The sequence below is a fragment of the Oncorhynchus keta genome, chromosome 9, assembly GCF_023373465.1.
Source record: "Oncorhynchus keta strain PuntledgeMale-10-30-2019 chromosome 9, Oket_V2, whole genome shotgun sequence".
Classification (NCBI taxonomy): domain Eukaryota; kingdom Metazoa; phylum Chordata; class Actinopteri; order Salmoniformes; family Salmonidae; genus Oncorhynchus; species Oncorhynchus keta.
Window position 1 is genome coordinate 5,427,022 of NC_068429.1, and position 17,422 is coordinate 5,444,443.

At 44.5% G+C, this 17,422-nt stretch overlaps 1 protein-coding gene across 2 annotated transcripts; it reads right to left on the reverse strand.

Moving 5' to 3' along the window:
• Positions 1–645: 645 nt before the first annotated feature.
• LOC118374675 (asparagine--tRNA ligase, cytoplasmic-like) lies at positions 646–11,412 on the reverse strand. Of its 2 annotated transcripts, XM_052524917.1 has the most exons (16): positions 11,230–11,412; positions 10,785–10,867; positions 10,593–10,658; positions 10,369–10,461; positions 10,015–10,104; positions 9,764–9,842; positions 9,210–9,280; positions 8,990–9,076; positions 8,571–8,792; positions 5,707–5,906; positions 4,743–4,878; positions 4,200–4,313; positions 3,682–3,813; positions 3,115–3,285; positions 2,486–2,524; positions 646–1,167 (listed from the first exon to the last, which is right to left on the reverse strand). In XM_052524917.1, exons 1-16 carry the CDS (start codon positions 11,270–11,272, stop codon positions 1,036–1,038), a joined length of 1,758 nt encoding a protein of 585 aa, XP_052380877.1. In that variant the 5' UTR covers positions 11,273–11,412; the 3' UTR covers positions 646–1,035. The 2 variants fall into 2 exon arrangements, with proteins under 2 accessions (XP_052380877.1, XP_052380878.1); XM_052524918.1 differs by lacking the exon at positions 2,486–2,524 and having other exon boundaries at positions 3,154–3,285; positions 11,230–11,410.
• Between the last annotated feature and the right edge of the window lie 6,010 nt (positions 11,413–17,422).

Here is a 17,422-nt window from a genome sequence, read left to right on the forward strand (position 1 = left end):
GGTGCACTCCCCTAGCCTGGTAGGAAGCGGTGCACTCCCCTAGCCTGGTAGGAAGCGGTGCACTCCCCTAGCCTGGTAGGAAGCGGTGCACTCCCCTAGCCTGGTAGGAAGCGGTGCACTCCCTAGCCTGGTAGGAAGCTGTGCACTCCCTAGCCTGGTAGGAAGCGGTGCACTCCCTAGCCTGGTAGGAAGCTGTGCACTCCCCTAGCCTGGTAGGAAGTGGTGCACTCCCTAGCCTTAGGAAGTGGTGCACTCCCTAGCCTTAGGAAGCTGTGCACTCCATAGCCTGGTCATCCAGGAAGTAGAGTGTCCCAGTAACTTTAGGTGCTATTCTGTTCCATAAAACACATACACAGTGAGTTTTGTATGTATGTATGTATGTATGTATGTATGTATGTATGTATGTATGTATGTATGTATGTATGTATACACACACACACACACACATACAAAACTCACTGTGTATGTGTTTTTGGTGGTTTTACGTCTAGAGAAGGAAGTTACTCAAGAAAATATCTGCCAAATTCTAACCCTTGTTTTTGACTTTATGTTTAACAGGATTATTGTAACAGCAGTGAACCAGTCATTTGCCACAATACACAAGAGATGAAACAGAATGCGTGTCTCCACAGAACATTCCAGATAGATATTGTAGCGTATGCAGTATACATTTATTGGCAGACAAATAGTATTAGCTAGACAGCATGAATTTCTTGTTTGAAAACACATTTCAAATCTTACATTTGCAGGGATTTGTTACTGTAATTAATTGTTCTTGTCTTCGATCTCGAGCCTTGTATGTTGGCCTTTTGCAAAGCAGTAAGATGGGCTTCGTCCCAAAACGGAGCTCTATTCTCTATATAGTGCACTACCTTTGGTCCTGGTCAAAAATAAGGGCCCTATACAGGGATAGTGCTCTGGTAAAAAAAACAAATAGCCCTATATAGGGAATAGGTTGCCATTTGGGATGAACATCTTGGTCTCTTGACGCGCAGTGTGATCCATCTCCAGCAGGGGGCAGGGTAGTTGTTTAGTTTAGGGTCGACAGCGCTGGATGAAGCGAGGGTAGAGACACACGTCTCTGATGTGGTGTCTGTTCAGCAGCCAGGTTAGGAACCTCTCCAGGCCGAGCCCGTAGCCACCGTGGGGACAGGTACCATACTTCCTCTAGAAGACACAATGTTGACATTATTAAGGCAACACACCATCAAAATAGTCTAACAGATTCTCTGTTCATAAAACAGTTAGTTCCGGGAAACACTAGGGTGTCTAACCTATGACCCCAGCAGCCATACTAACATCACAATGAAGCAGAGCCCCCTTGTGTTTTATTGCTTAAATTAATAAGAGCTACAGGTCAGATTCTCTTTTCCTGGCTGAGTACATACCGGGTCATTGTACCAGTATTAGAGGGTAGATGTACATACCTGGTCAGTGTACCAGTATTAAGGGGTAGATGTATATACCTGGTCAGTGTACCAGTAGTAAGGGGTAGATGTATATACCTGGTCAGTGTACCAGTAGTAAGGGGTAGATGTATATACCTGGTCAGTGTACCAGTAGTAAGGGGTAGATGTATATACCTGGTCAGTGTACCAGTAGTAAGGGGTAGATGTATATACCTGGTCAGTGTACCAGTAGTAAGGGGTAGATGTACATACCTGGTCAGTGTACCAGTAGTAAGGGGTAGATGTATATACCTGGTCAGTGTACCAGTAGTAAGGGGTAGATGTATATACCTGGTCAGTGTACCAGTAGTAAGGGGTAGATGTACATACCTGGTCAGTGTACCAGTAGTAAGGGGTAGATGTACATACCTGGTCAGTGTACCAGTAGTAAGGGGTAGATGTACATACCTGGTCAGTGTACCAGTAGTAAGGGGTAGATGTACATACCTGGTCAGTGTACCAGTAGTAGAGGGGTAGATGTACATACCTGGTCAGTGTACCAGTAGTAGAGGGTAGATGTATATACCTGGTCAGTGTACCAGTAGTAGAGGGGTAGATGTATATACCTGGTCAGTGTACCAGTAGTAAGGGGTAGATGTGCATACCTGGTCAGTGTACCAGTAGTAAGGGGTAGATGTATATACCTGGTCAGTGTACCAGTAGTAAGGGGTAGGTGTACATACCTGGTCAGTGTACCAGTAGTAAGGGGTAGGTGTACATACCTGGTCAGTGTACCAGTAGTAAGGGGTAGATGTATATACCTGGTCAGTGTACCAGTAGTAAGGGGTAGGTGTACATACCTGGTCAGTGTACCAGTAGTAGAGGGGTAGATGTATATACCTGGTCAGTGTACCAGTAGTAGAGGGGTAGATGTATATACCTGGTCAGTGTACCAGTAGTAGAGGGGTAGATGTACATACCTGGTCAGTGTACCAGGAGTAAGGGGTAGATGTATATACCTGGTCAGTGTACCAGTAGTAAGGGGTAGATGTACATACCTGGTCAGTGTACCAGTAGTAAGGGGTAGATGTACATACCTGGTCAGTGTACCAGTAGTAAGGGGTAGATGTACATACCTGGTCAGTGTACCAGTAGTAGAGGGGTAGATGTACATACCTGGTCAGTGTACCAGTAGTAAGGGGTAGATGTACATACCTGGTCAGTGTACCAGTAGTAAGGGGTAGGTGTACATACCTGGTCAGTGTACCAGTAGTAAGGGGTAGATGTACATACCTGGTCAGTGTACCAGTAGTAAGGGGTAGATGTACATACCTGGTCAGTGTACCAGTAGTAAGGGGTAGATGTACATACCTGGTCAGTGTACCAGTAGTAAGGGGTAGATGTATATACCTGGTCAGTGTACCAGTAGTAAGGGGTAGATGTACATACCTGGTCAGTGTACCAGTAGTAAGGGGTAGATGTACATACCTGGTCAGTGTACCAGTAGTAGAGGGGTAGATGTATATACCTGGTCAGTGTACCAGTAGTAGAGGGGTAGATGTATATACCTGGTCAGTGTACCAGTAGTAGAGGGGTAGATGTACATACCTGGTCAGTGTACCAGTAGTAGAGGGGTAGATGTACATACCTGGTCAGTGTACCAGTAGTAAGGGGTAGATGTACATACCTGGTCAGTGTACCAGTAGTAAGGGGTAGATGTATATACCTGGTCAGTGTACCAGTAGTAAGGGGTAGATGTACATACCTGGTCAGTGTACCAGTAGTAAGGGGTTGGGTCAATGCCTTCCCTCTTGTATCCCTCCAGCAGTTCCTCAGCATCCCAGATCCTCATAGACCCTCCAACTATCTCTCCAACGTTAGGCATCAGCACATCCACCTGGGGAGAGGAACAGCAGGGACAACAATGAGGATGTCTTTCAGGGCCCATATTCAAAAAGCCTCTCAGAGAAGGAGTCCTGATCTAGAATCAGCTCCCCCCTGTCCATATTCTTATTCATCATTATCTAATAGGACAACACTGATCTAGAATCAGCTCCCCCCTGTCCATATTCTTATTCATTATTATCTAATAGGACAAAACTGATCTAGAATCAGCTCCCCCCCATCCATATTCTTATTCATTTTTATCTAATAGGACAAAACTGATCTTGGATCAGAACCCAGAGACATGTTTGAATCAGGCCCTGGATAAGGTTCATGATGGCTTCTCTGAGATGTGGTTTCTCAGGTCATGGTTTCTGTGATGTAAGATCTCTGCCGGTCAGGGACTCACCGACTCGGTGAGGCGTCGATCCTCAGGACAGCGCTGCATGTAGAAGGACTTGATCTCAGCCGGGAAGCGGCACAGCAGGATGGTCTCACCGATGGCATCAGTCATCAGCCTCTCTGGGGCCTCTGGGATGTCCTGAAACCAAGGAGGGAGAGTGGTTTTATAACGTCACAATAACAGGAGCTGGACGAAGATAAGATCCACTGAACAATACACTGGTGGTGGAGCTAAACACTGAGCGGACATTCCGTTGCCCTCTTCACGTCAGTTTCCTGGACACAGATTTAAGTTATGGACTCAAAAGCTGGTTCAACAGATTCTCCATTGAAAGTAATATGTAGTCCAGGACTTGGCTAAATCTGTCCTGGATACCAGCCCTAAAAGTCTTGAAACAACCACAGATCGACACTGTCCAAATATTATTTCTGAGGGAGATAGTAATTAGGAGTGATTATAATTGACTGTGGTACTTGTCGACCATAAACCATTTATCAAATGTAATTTATTTCAGTCAAATGTACCTCTCCGAACTCATAGTAGGTCCCATCATCCTTTTTGATGTCATGCTCCTTCAGCCAGATGATGGCCTCAGAGTAGTTCATCCTCTTGAAGGGCCTCTTGGGGGGCTTGAAGTCCTGGGGAAGACGGAAAGGAAAAAGACAGCAGGGACAACAATGAGGATGTCTTTCAGGGCCCACATTTGCACTGTGCTATCCTCGTGTTTAGCCTTTCACCACAATACCAGGATTCTAAAAGATCAAGGAAACTTGAATCTCAAAAAAGGAAACATTATTTCAAGATAAACCTTTATAAGAATATATCCATCTCAGTGAACAAGACTACGAGAGACAGACAGACAGCTGGAGACAGACAGACAGCTGGAGACAGACAGACAGCTGGAGACAGACAGACAGCTGGAGACAGACAGACAGCTGGAGACAGACAGACAGCTGGAGACAGACAGACAGCTGGAGACAGACAGACAGCTGGAGACAGACAGACAGCTGGAGACAGAGAAAAGGGGGGGGGGGGACTAATAGCTGCCAATAACACATCAGACGTACAGGGTTGACTTGGTAGAGTAGAGAAGCAGCAGGAGACTTCAGGACTCTGTCCACCACATCACACACCAGATCCTCCAGTCTGCTCAGTAGGTCCTCATAGGTCATGAAGGGGCACTCTGCCTCTATGTGAGTGTACCTACAGAGGGAGGGCACATAGTGTAACTACATAACCCTTGTTAACCGCTAAGGGATCGGTGTGTCCCCCACGAGACGGTTGAGCTAACGTAGGCTAATGTGATTAGCATGAGGTTGTCAGTAACAACAAACCAAAAAATCCCAGGACATAGACATGTCTGACATGGGCAGAAAGCTTAAATTCTTGTTAATCTAACTGCACTGTCCAATTAACAGTAGCTTTTACAGTGAAAGAATACCATGCTATTGTTTGAGGGGAGTGAACAATTATGAACTAGAAAATGTATTAATAAACCAATTAGGCACAGTTGGGCAGTCTTGATACAACATTTTGAACAGATATGCAATGGTTCATTGGATCAGTAAAAAAAAACTTTGCACGTACACTGCTGCCCTCTAGTGGCCAAAATCTAAATTGCACCTGGGCTGGAATAATACATTATGGCTTTTCTCTTGCATTTTAAAAGATGGTACAAAAAAAACGTTTTTTTTCTTTGCATGAACTTTTATCAGATCTAATGTGTTATAATTCTCCTACATTCATTTAACATTTCCACAAACTTCAAAGTGTTTCCTTTCAAATGGTATTGAGAATATGCATATCCTTGCTTCAGGTCCTGAGCTACAGGCAGTTCGATTTGGGCATGTCATTTTAGGTGAAAATTGAAAAGAAGGGTTTTAAACACTAGAAAGTGTCTGTTGAAGAATAAGTCATCAGTGAAACTAACCTGTATAAATATAAGGTCAATAGAAAGAGAGGGTTTCCTAAGGTCATGTTTTGCTATCAGAATGACTCTAATATGAAACAGCAAAGGAAAACAGTACTCACTCAGACAGGTGCCTGCGGGTGCGGGACTGCTCTGCGCGGTAGGACTGAGCGATACAGAAGGTGTCTCCCAGAGCAGGGATACACGTCTCCAGGTAGAGCTGAGAGGACTGGGTCAGGAAAGCCTCCTCCCCAAAGTAGTTCAGGTTGAACAGGGTGGAACCTCCCTCCACCTGGGTCTGCACCAGGGTGGGTGGGGTGATCTGTGGGGGAACAAATACAAAAACCACAGATTTAGACAAGAAGAAGTGTCGACATACAAGGCTGAAAATATACAATTCAAGGTTCAAAGCTTTTAATCACTAACCACGTTTCCATCCACTTTGTGAATCAAGTCACATCACATTAAATAAAACGCAACAGTTGTGATGGAAGAAGGTAGTTTCAGTACAATTTTATAAATCCAAACAGATCATTTGTTAGTTTGACATGGTGGGATCTTTTTGTGTCTGTAAAATTAATTTTGTGAGAAATTGAAGTGGAAACGTTTTTATGCTGAAATGAACCATTAAAACAACGTAAACTTGAGTCACGCAATGATATGGCGTGTGATCCTCCCACTAGGACTCAGGGAAACCCTGCAGTTTATTAGGCTACAGAATAAATAATTTAGAAACGTCACAGGGTGGTGAAAGTGCAGTGATCTTGATGCTCCTTTCCAATAAATAGAGGGTCTAATTCTGGTGACATGATGATTGACTGCTGTTTTGACAAATAAAACCACTCTCTCTCTTATCCATAATGTCATCATGTAGACTAGCCTTCCTGCACTGTATCTGCCAGCTGTTGTCTGGAGCTCCCGTGTCAAAACCAGACTAGGCCCGTGTCAAAACCAGACTAGGCCCGTGACAAGACCAGAGTAGGCCCGTGACAAGACCAGAGTAGGCCTGCGACAAGACCAGAGTAGGCCTGCGACAAGACCAGAGTAGGCCTGCGACAAGACCAGAGTAGGCCTGCGACAAGACCAGAGTAGGCCTGCGACAAGACCAGAGTAGGCCTGCGACAAGACCAGAGTAGGCCTGCGACAAGACCAGAGTAGGCCTGCGACAAGACCAGAGTAGGCCTGCGACAAGACCAGAGTAGGCCTGCGACAAGACCAGAGTAGGCCTGCGACAAGACCAGAGTAGGCCTGCGACAAGACCAGAGTAGGCCTGCGACATGACCAGAGTAGGCCTGCGACAAGACCAGAGTAGGCCTGCGACAAGACCAGAGTAGGCCTGCGACAAGACCAGAGTAGGCCTGCGACAAGACCAGAGTAGGCCTGCGACAAGACCAGAGTAGGCCTGCGACAAGACCAGAGTAGGCCTGCGACAAGACCAGAGTAGGCCTGCGACAAGACCAGAGTAGGCCTGCGACAAGACCAGAGTAGGCCTGCGACAAGACCAGAGTAGGCCTGCGACAAGACCAGAGTAGGCCTGCGACAAGACCAGAGTAGGCCTGCGACAAGACCAGAGTAGGCCTGCGACAAGACCAGAGTAGGCCTGCGACAAGACCAGAGTAGGCCTGCGACAAGACCAGAGTAGGCCTGCGACAAGACCAGAGTAGGCCTGCGACAAGACCAGAGTAGGCCTGCGACAAGACCAGAGTAGGCCTGCGACAAGACCAGAGTAGGCCTGCGACAAGACCAGAGTAGGCCTGCGACAAGACCAGAGTAGGCCCCGACAAGACCAGAGTAGGCCCGCGACAAGACCAGAGTAGGCCCGTGACAAAACCAGAGTAGGCCCGCGACAAGACCAGAGTAGGCCCGCGACAAGACCAGAGTAGGCCCGTGACAAGACCAGAGTAGGCCCGTGACAAGACCAGAGTAGGCCCGTGACAAGACCAGAGTAGGCCCGTGACAAAACCAGAGTAGGCCCGTGACAAAACCAGAGTAGGCCCGTGACAAAACCAGAGTAGGCCCGTGACAAAACCAGAGTAGGCCCGTGACAAAACCAGAGTAGGCCCGTGACAAAACCAGAGTAGGCCCGTGACAAAACCAGAGTAGGCCCGTGACAAAACCAGAGTAGGCCCGTGACAAAACCAGAGTAGGCCTGTGACAAAACCAGAGTAGGCCTGTGACAAAACCAGAGTAGGCCTGTGACAAAACCAGAGTAGGCCTGTGACAAAACCAGAGTAGGCCTGTGACAAAACCAGAGTAGGCCTGTGACAAAACCATCGGTAGAGATGGAAACTTGATTCTGAAGAGAAAAATCTTAATTTAATGTTTTTCTTGGTCCGGGGCAGTTAAATCTTGGAACTACCCATCCCGGATCGGGGAGAATTGTCATCAACTGACAAAAAAATAATACTAGAAAATATTAATTCAATTTATTTAGGTGGTTTTATGCTTCAAAGAGCTCAATCAGAGGACGTTTGTACAGTGAACCCACTCTTACCTACTGACTTTATCGTCCCCATGGGGACATTTTGTTGCAGTGTCATGAACACATTTAAAGTGGCATTTATAAATACAAAAACAAAATTGACAATACAACTTTCATAACAGTTACATACCAATATATATATATATATATAAAGACTAGCTTGCTGGCCTTACGGAGTCGATAGGAACATTAGCCCAAGCTATTTCGGAGGGATATCACATCTGGCACAGATGATTGTCTAGTTGTGTTTTTCATGCTGAGGGGTCAATAGTATTTTGTGAGCCTTACGGAGGGTCCTGACCTTGAAGATCTCATCCAGGCCTGTCTGTTTGACTCCAAGTACCTTGGGGAGGGCCCTGACCTTAAAGATCTCATCCAGGCCTGTCTGTTTGACTCCAAGTACCTTGGGGAGGGCCCTGACCTTAAAGATCTCATCCAGGCCTGTCTGTTTGACTCCAAGTACCTTGCCTGCTGTGGTAATAATCCTTCTCAACATATTGTTACCTCATAGTATCCGCGGGCGAAGAAGTGATCCCTGAAGCACTGTGTGACAGTGGAACGGACCCGGAGGATCTTGGACACGTTCTCCCCACGGATCATCATGTGTCTGTTGTTGAGCTGAACGTCCACATCAGACTCCTCATTCAGCAGGTTGTCAGCTCCTCCAGCCGGCGCCAGACCCACCAGCTCCCAGAAGTCACAGTGCAGCTCATGACCACCAGGGGCCTGGAGAAGGAGGAAGAGAGGACATCCTAGTCAGTCATAGCTCTAATAATAAAATAACAAACCATCTAATTACAGTTAAAAAGGGACAGTTTCCCCCGAACCAGATTGGGCCTAGTCTTGGTCAAAAAAAAGAAGAAGGTTTGAGTGAAAACATGACAGTTTAATCAGGGTAATTAAAGTAAGTGTAGAATCTGTACCTGCTTTCCCTCAGGTACTTTCTCCACTGTCCCATACAGAGCCACTGTGCTTTCAGTGGACAGCACCAGGGCATTGTAGCACTGACACTATAATGGAGACAAAAAAAAAAGAAGTTTGACAAATAACAACAAATAAAAGAAAGCATATTATTCCATTTTGTAACAAAAAAATAAAATAAATTAACACATTTAAGACAACAAAACATATATATTTTTTTACCAATTTATTGTTGAGAACACACTGCAGGAAACCAGTTCCATCCCTCAGCACAATGAACAGCAGGTTCTTTCCTAGCAAGAGAATGACAATGTGTTCAGTCAACTTACCGGGTAAAATAGAAAATAAAGAGAATAATAAATCCACTATGAGCCATGTAAGCCCCCCTCTCATCCAGCTGCCCCTCTACTCTCATCCAGCTGCCCTTCTCCCTCTCATCCAGCTGCCCCGCCCCCTCTCATCCAGCTGCCCCTCTCCCTCTCATCCAGCTGCCCCTCTCCCTCTCATCCAGCTGCCCCCTCCTCTCATACAGCTGCCCCTCTCCTCTCATACAGCTGCCCCTCTCCTCTCATACAGCTGCCCCTCTCCTCTCATCCCCCCACAGTTAGTTTTTGGGGGGAATTTTCATTGCTGGACATAAAAGGCTGGACAAAAACACCCTGCATTACAATCCTGAGACTATACTGTTAAACAACAACCTGCATGTTATCAGCTAGTTACAGTGCTGTGGCATGCTGACATTAGACACACATTAACCAACGTTCTACAATCCTCACCTTGTTTTCTCATTCGGTGCACCCAACCAAACACCTTCACTCTCTCCCCTCGGAGAGGCTCCAGCTGATAGATTTTGACCTGTTGGGAAAAGTTTGATTACATTTCTATATTTCAACACAATGGAAGATAAACATGCGATCCTTATTTCAAAACATGTATTTGTTTTTGTTTAAATCCCTTTAAAACAATACAAAACATAGTGAGATGAGTTAGACAGGATACTGACTAAAGAGAATATAGTGGATCTGACCGTTTTGGGCTTTGGAAGGCTGGAGTCATTCTCAATGGTGATTTTCTTAGCTTCTTCTAGGTTCTTCTCTCGTCTCTCAGAATCCTCTGCCTTTAAATCAAAAAGTTGAAAATAACTTACATAAACAGCAGCTCACATGGGCTACTGCTGCCTGTGAATATTTTAACCGATAGCCACAACTGTTTATGGCCAAATACAAGACTGTGTGAATAATTGTAATAGTGGCATCCCAAAAGGCATCCTATTCCCTACATAGAGCACTACTTTTGACCAGAAGTATAGGAAATAGGATTCCTATATAGGGAATAGAGTTCTATTTGGGATAAACTTGCCCCAGACTATTTCCCCACGTACCTCCTTTTTGTCTTTGGAGTCGCTCTTCATCTGCTCTCGAGCAAATAACTTGATCACATTTTTCATCTGCGTCTTGGAGATCACTGCCCAACGCTGGAGTAATAGGGGAGACGAAATCAGAACGGGGAGACGAAATCAGAACAGGGAGACAAAATCAGAACAGGGAGACCAAATGAAAGTGAAACCAAACGACTTTTTTCCCCCAAATGCTTCTAACTATGTACCTCTCCTTCCTTCTGAGAGTCCACATAGATGGTTGGGAATGGTTCCTTTCCAGCAAATGTCAAAGCCTTTGAAAATAAATAGTTGTTGTTATAGCAATGCACTTAACTGTGTTTGATTCAAAGATACGTAGACACATCAGTTATGTTGGATGGAGTCATAATTAAACACAAAACGACACTGATTCCTCTTACCCTCAATGAGGTCTTGAAAGGCTTCCTCTCTGTTCCGTCACCATCCTGGTCATTTCCTTCTTTGTCAGACACATACAACTCACCTGGAAGAAGTGGGAACACTCAACACTTGATTCTGAATGTATATGTTAGTTCAGCGAACTAATGCAGTGATTATGCTAGCTAGGCAACATGCTCGTTGGCTAGATAACAGGAGCGTGACACCACATGTTTGGGTACAGGGGAAAAACTAAAAAACTAAAGCAGAGCTCACACCGATGTGTAGTAATTTAGCTAGCTTGTTTTAGCTAACTGGACAGTCAAGATAAGCTTGAGCTGTGCAATGATTTACATACATCACTTGTGCTATGAAGGCTAGCTAGCAACACCGGTCTGATGCAACACATCGCATGCTTTCAACATTGCTACAAGGGCTGTAAATTAACTAGACTTGTGATCAACTTACCCACTGAGAGTTCGCCTGTGGTTTTCGTTAACTCCTCTGCCATGCCCACGTACAAATTGTATCAAATGTGTGTATTTTAACGGATTTACTAGCGAGCTAATAATAATACGAAAATGAATCGGACCTCGTTGGGGTTTGTGCGCATGCGTACGGTGAATACAATTTCCGGATAGTTCGTGAATGGTGACTGGTTGCAGTAAATTTAACGTGGATTCGTTCCACCCTGAAATGACGAAAGTACCATTATGTTGTGGTTTATGGATGGAGAGATGTGGCTAGATATGATTCATGCTTATTTCATTAGTAATTCAACCCATTGCATCATATAAATAGCTCGCAAGTTAAGCATGTCACTGTACTGTTTAACACCCTGTGCATGTGACAATTACAAAATTCAAAAGTTGCTTCCATTTTTAATAAATACAAAATTAAATAACGCTTGAAATATTATAGAACCAATCTTCCAATGGAAAAATGCCTCTGTGGCTGTGAATAATAAATGAATATCATAATTCATCCGAACTCGATGAATACAACAACACTGGACCACGTTGAGAAGTTCACAGTTTAAGTATGGGTCTCGTTCATTTCCAAGTCTTCAGTCGTGTGATCAGTGGGCTGCGGCTCAACTTTACCCCTGTGCAGTTTCTCATACAACTGTATCACAAAAAGAAGAGTAGAGAAGACGCACCAGATCAAGTATGTATTTCATATCAGAGTTTTTTGTAAAACCACCAGAAATAAACTCAGAATTTCAGTCAAATACATGTTCCCCTTTTCGAGCCAACTGTTATCATGAATAAAACATCAAAACTGTATACATTAAGAATAAGTACTTACAGTGACCCAAATGGGTAAATGTAGTATTCCATACACTACAACAAGGCAAAATAAGAATGTTTCGATGTAGATGGTGTTTTCAAAGAGCGTGGAGTATGTCAGGGGCATTTCATCGTTGTACTGAAATTTTGAAAAAAGTCAACCAACGTTTTAATACATTAGCAAGTGCTTACAGAGTTTTCATAAAGGTATCAGTTCAAAAGGCAGTCACACATCTGAGCCATCTTTTTTTGCAGGTGCATGGAAACAGTTGAAAAATATGAGAAAAAACCCTGCATACTGTTCTGTCTAGTATCACTGCTCTGGTTAGTATCACTGCTCTGTCTAGTATCACTGTTCTGTCTAGTATCACTGTTCTGTCTAGTATCACTGTTCTGGTTAGTATCACTGCTCTGTCTAGTATCACTGTTCTGTCTAGTATCACTGCTCTGTCTAGTATCACACTGTCTAGTATCACTGTTCTGGTTAGTATCACTGCTCTGTCTAGTATCCACTGTCTAGTATCACTGTTCTGGTTAGTATCACTGTTCTGTCTAGTATCACTGTTCTGGTTAGTATCACTGTTCTGTCTAGTATCACTGTTCTGTCTAGTATCACTGTTCTGTCTAGTATCACTGTTCTGTCCTAGTATCACTGTTCTGTCTAGAATCACTGCTCTGTCTAGTATCACTGTTCTGTCTAGTATCACTGTTCTGTCTAGTATCACTGTTCTGGTTAGTATCACTGTTCTGTCCTAGTATCACTGTTCTGTCTAGAATCACTGCTAGTATCACTGCTCTGGTTAGTACCACTGCTAGTATCACTGCTCTGTCTACATTTACATTTAAGTCATTTAGCAGACGCTCTGTCTAGTATCACTGTTCTGTCTAGTATCACTGTTCTGTCTAGTATCACTGTTCTGTCTAGTATCACTGCTCTGTCCTAGTATCACTGCTCTGGTTAGTACCACTGCTAGTATCACTGCTCTGGTTAGTACCACTGCTAGTATCACTGCTCTGGCTAGAATCACTGCTCTGTCCTAGTATCACTGCTCTGGTTAGTACCACTGCTAGTATCACTGCTCTGGTTAGTACCACTGCTAGTATCACTGCTCTGTCCTAGTATCACTGCTCTGGTTAGTACCACTGCTAGTATCACTGCTCTGGTTAGTACCACTGCTAGTATCACTGCTCTGGTTAGTACCACTGCTAGTATCACTGCACTGTCTAGTATCACTGCTCTGTCCTAGTATCACTGCTCTGGTTAGTACCACTGCTAGTATCACTGCTCTGGTTAGTACCACTGCTAGTATCACTGCTCTGGTTAGTACCACTGCTAGTATCACTGCTCTGGCTAGAATCACTGCTCTGGCTAGAATCACTGCTAGTATCACTGCTCTGGTTAGTACCACTGCTAGTACCACTGCTCTGGTTAGTACCACTGCTCACTGCTCTGGCTAGAATCACTGCTCTGGTTAGTACCACTGCTAGTACCACTGCGCTGGCTAGTATCACTGCTAGTATCGCTGCTCTGGGTAGTATCACTGCTAGTATTGCTGCTCTGGATAGTACCACTGCTCTGGTTAGTACCACTGCTCTGGATAGTACCACTGCTCTGGTTAGTATCACTGCTCTGGTTAGTACCACTGCTCTGGATAGTATCACAGCTCTGGTTAGTACTACTGCTAGTATCGCTGCTCTGGCTAGAATCACTGCTCTGGTTAGTACTACTGCTAGTATCGCTGCTCTGGCTAGAATCACTGCTCTGGTTAGTACCACTGCTCTGGATAGTACCACTGCTCTGGTTAGTATCACTGCTCTGGTTAGTACCACTGCTCTGGTTAGTATCACTGCTCTGTCTAGTATCACTGTTCTGGTTAGTATCACTGCTCTGTCTAGTATCACTGCTCTGGTTAGTATCACTGCTCTGGTTAGTATCACTGTTCTGTCTAGTATCACTGTTCTGGTTAGTATCACTGCTCTGTCTAGTATCACTGTTCTGTCTAGTATCACTGTTCTGGTTAGTATCACTGCTCTGTCTAGTATCACTGTTCTGTCTAGTATCACTGTTCTGTCTAGTATCACTGTTCTGTCTAGTATCACTGTTCTGTCTAGTATCACTGCTCTGTCTAGTATCACTGTTCTGTCTAGTATCACTGTTCTGTCTAGTATCACTGTTCTGTCTAGTATCACTGTTCTGGTTAGTATCACTGTTCTGTCCTAGTATCACTGTTCTGTCTAGAATCACTGCTAGTATCACTGCTCTGGTTAGTACCACTGCTAGTATCACTGCTCTGGTTAGTACCACTGCTAGTATCACTGCTCTGGCTAGAATCACTGCTCTGGCTAGAATCACTGCTAGTATCACTGCTCTGGTTAGTACCACTGCTAGTACCACTGCTCTGGTTAGTACCACTGCTAGTATCACTGCTCTCTGGCTCTGGTTAGTACCACTGCTAGTATCACTGCTCTGGCTAGATCATCACTGCTCTGGCTAGATATCACTGCTAGTATCACTGCTCTGGTATGGATAGTACCACTGCTCTGGTTAGTATCACTGCTCTGGTTAGTACCACTGCTCTAGTACCACTGCTCTGGATAGTATCACAGCTCTGGCTAGTACTAATCACTGCTCTGGCTAGAATCACTGCTCTGTACTACTGCTAGAATCACTGCTCTGGCTAGAAATCACTGCTCTGATTAGTATCACTGCTAGTACCACTGCTCTGGCTGCTCTGTCAATCACTGCTCTGGCTAGTATCACCACTGTCTAGTATCACTGCTAGTATCACTGCTCTGGTTAGTATCACTGTTCTGGTTAGTATCACTGCTCTGTCTAGTATCACTGTTCTGTCTAGTATCACTGTTCTGGTTAGTATCACTGCTCTGTCTAGTATCACTGTTCTGTCTAGTATCACTGCTCTGTCTAGTATCACTGTTCTGTCTAGTATCACTGTTCTGTCTAGTATCACTGTTCTGGTTAGTATCACTGCTCTGTCTAGTATCACTGTTCTGTCTAGTATCACTGTTCTGTCTAGTATCACTGTTCTGTCTAGTATCACTGTTCTGGTTAGTATCACTGTTCTGTCCTAGTATCACTGTTCTGTCTAGAATCACTGCTAGTATCACTGCTCTGGTTAGTACCACTGCTAGTATCACTGCTCTGGTTAGTACCACTGCTAGTATCACTGTTCTGCTAGTATCACTGTTCTGTCTAGTATCACTGCTCTGTCTAGTATCACTGCTCTGTCCTAGTATCACTGCTCTGGTTAGTACCACTGCTAGTATCACTGCTCTGGTTAGTACCACTGCTAGTATCACTGCTCTGGCTAGAATCACTGCTCTGGCTAGAATCACTGCTAGTATCACTGCTCTGGTTAGTACCACTGCTAGTACCACTGCTCTGGTTAGTACCACTGCTAGTATCACTGCTCTGGCTAGAATCACTGCTCTGGTTAGTACCACTGCTAGTACCACTGCGCTGGCTAGTGTCACTGCTAGTATCGCTGCTCTGGGTAGTATCACTGCTAGTATCGCTGCTCTGGATAGTACCACTGCTCTGGTTAGTACCACTGCTCTGGATAGTACCACTGCTCTGGTTAGTATCACTGCTCTGGTTAGTACCACTGCTCTGGTTAGTACCACTGCTCTGGATAGTATCACAGCTCTGGTTAGTACTACTGCTAGTATCGCTGCTCTGGCTAGAATCACTGCTCTGGTTAGTACCACTGCTAGTATCACTGCTCTGGTTAGTACCACTGCTAGTATCACAGCTCTGGTTAGTACCACTGCTAGTATCACTGCTCTGGCTAGAATCACTGCTCTGGCTAATATCACTGCTAGTATCACTGCTCTGGCTAGTATCACTGCTCTGGCTAGTATCACTGCTCTGGTTAGTATCACTGCTCTGGTTAGTATCACTGCTCTGGTTAGTACCACTGCTCTGGTTAGTACCACTGCTCTGGTTAGTAGCACTGCTCTGGTTAGTACCACTGCTCTGGTTAGTATCACTGGTTAGTACCACTGGTTAGTACCACTGCTCTGGTTAATACCACTGGTTAGTACCACTGCTCTGGTTAGTACCACTGGTTAGTACCACTGCTCTGGTTAGTACCACTGGTTAGTACGACTGCTCTGGTTAGTACCACTGCTCTGGTTAGTACCACTGGTTAGTACCACTGCTCTGGTTAGTACCACTGCTCTGGTTCGTATCACTGCTCTGGTTAGTACCACTGGTTAGACCACTTTCTGCTCTGGGACCACTGCTCATACTGGTTAGAATGTACTGCTCTGGTTAGTATCACATGACTGTAAGTCAGCTTTGATAAAATGTATCGAATGGGGTTGGAGTCGTCAGCAAATATAAATGGCATATATTATTATTATATTATTATTAAAACCACTGGTTAGTATCATTGGGAACTGCTCTGGTTAGTATCACTGCTCTGTTTAGTACCACTGGTTAGTTTCATCACTGCTCTGAAATAATGTCTGGAGGGTATCAAAACATTCCCTTTAACTCAGAGTGTTATCACCACTGGTTAGTAACTTTCTTTACCACTAAAGGTAGAAATGTATTTCACTGCTCTGTGGGAGTACCACTGCATCTATTGTATGCACTGTGCGCGACCTCTGCATTTATAGCTACCACTGAAAGAGCTCTGGTGGCTGGCAGTTGGCATGGACCAATTTATTGCGTAAATTGCGACCACTTATACGTACAATAAATTGTGGATTCTTAAATTCAGCTGGCAAAACTGGGTCCGATGATAAAACATACCAGGGTTTATTGACAGCATCTCCCACTTTACGTGAGTTCAAAGTGTATGGGGTCGTGAACAAAATCAAATCAACAATACAGCGTGTTCTTTAGCTTTAGTGGGTATTCTTTTGTATCAGTACATCTTGTGTTTTCCCTAATGCCAAATGAAGAGCTTCATTCACACATTGTGGAGAGTAGCCTCTTCTTAGAAACCTATTGCTCATCTCCGCTTCTTTGTCTAGATAGTCCTCTGTGGAGTGACATATACGGCTCAGTCTGAAAAACGGACTTCTTGGAAGTCCTCTTTTTAATGGCTCAGGATGGAAGCTGTCCCCCTGGAATAGAGTATTTCTTTCTGTTCGTTTCTATACACGTTATACAGACGTGTTTAATACTTTTTTTGTTCACACTTTATAAGAATATTTCTGAAATGCACATGGTTATATTTCGTTAAACGTAATAAAGAGCAGTGATAGTAGCAAGAGCAGTGTGCAGGTTTATTTTTTTTCTTCTTCTCATAAATGTACCAGTAACATCTAGTGAACCTGGCTAAGTAAGCCGCTAATCAGAGTGAGCAAAGACTACAAATTAAGTGTGTATTGGGCCTAATTTG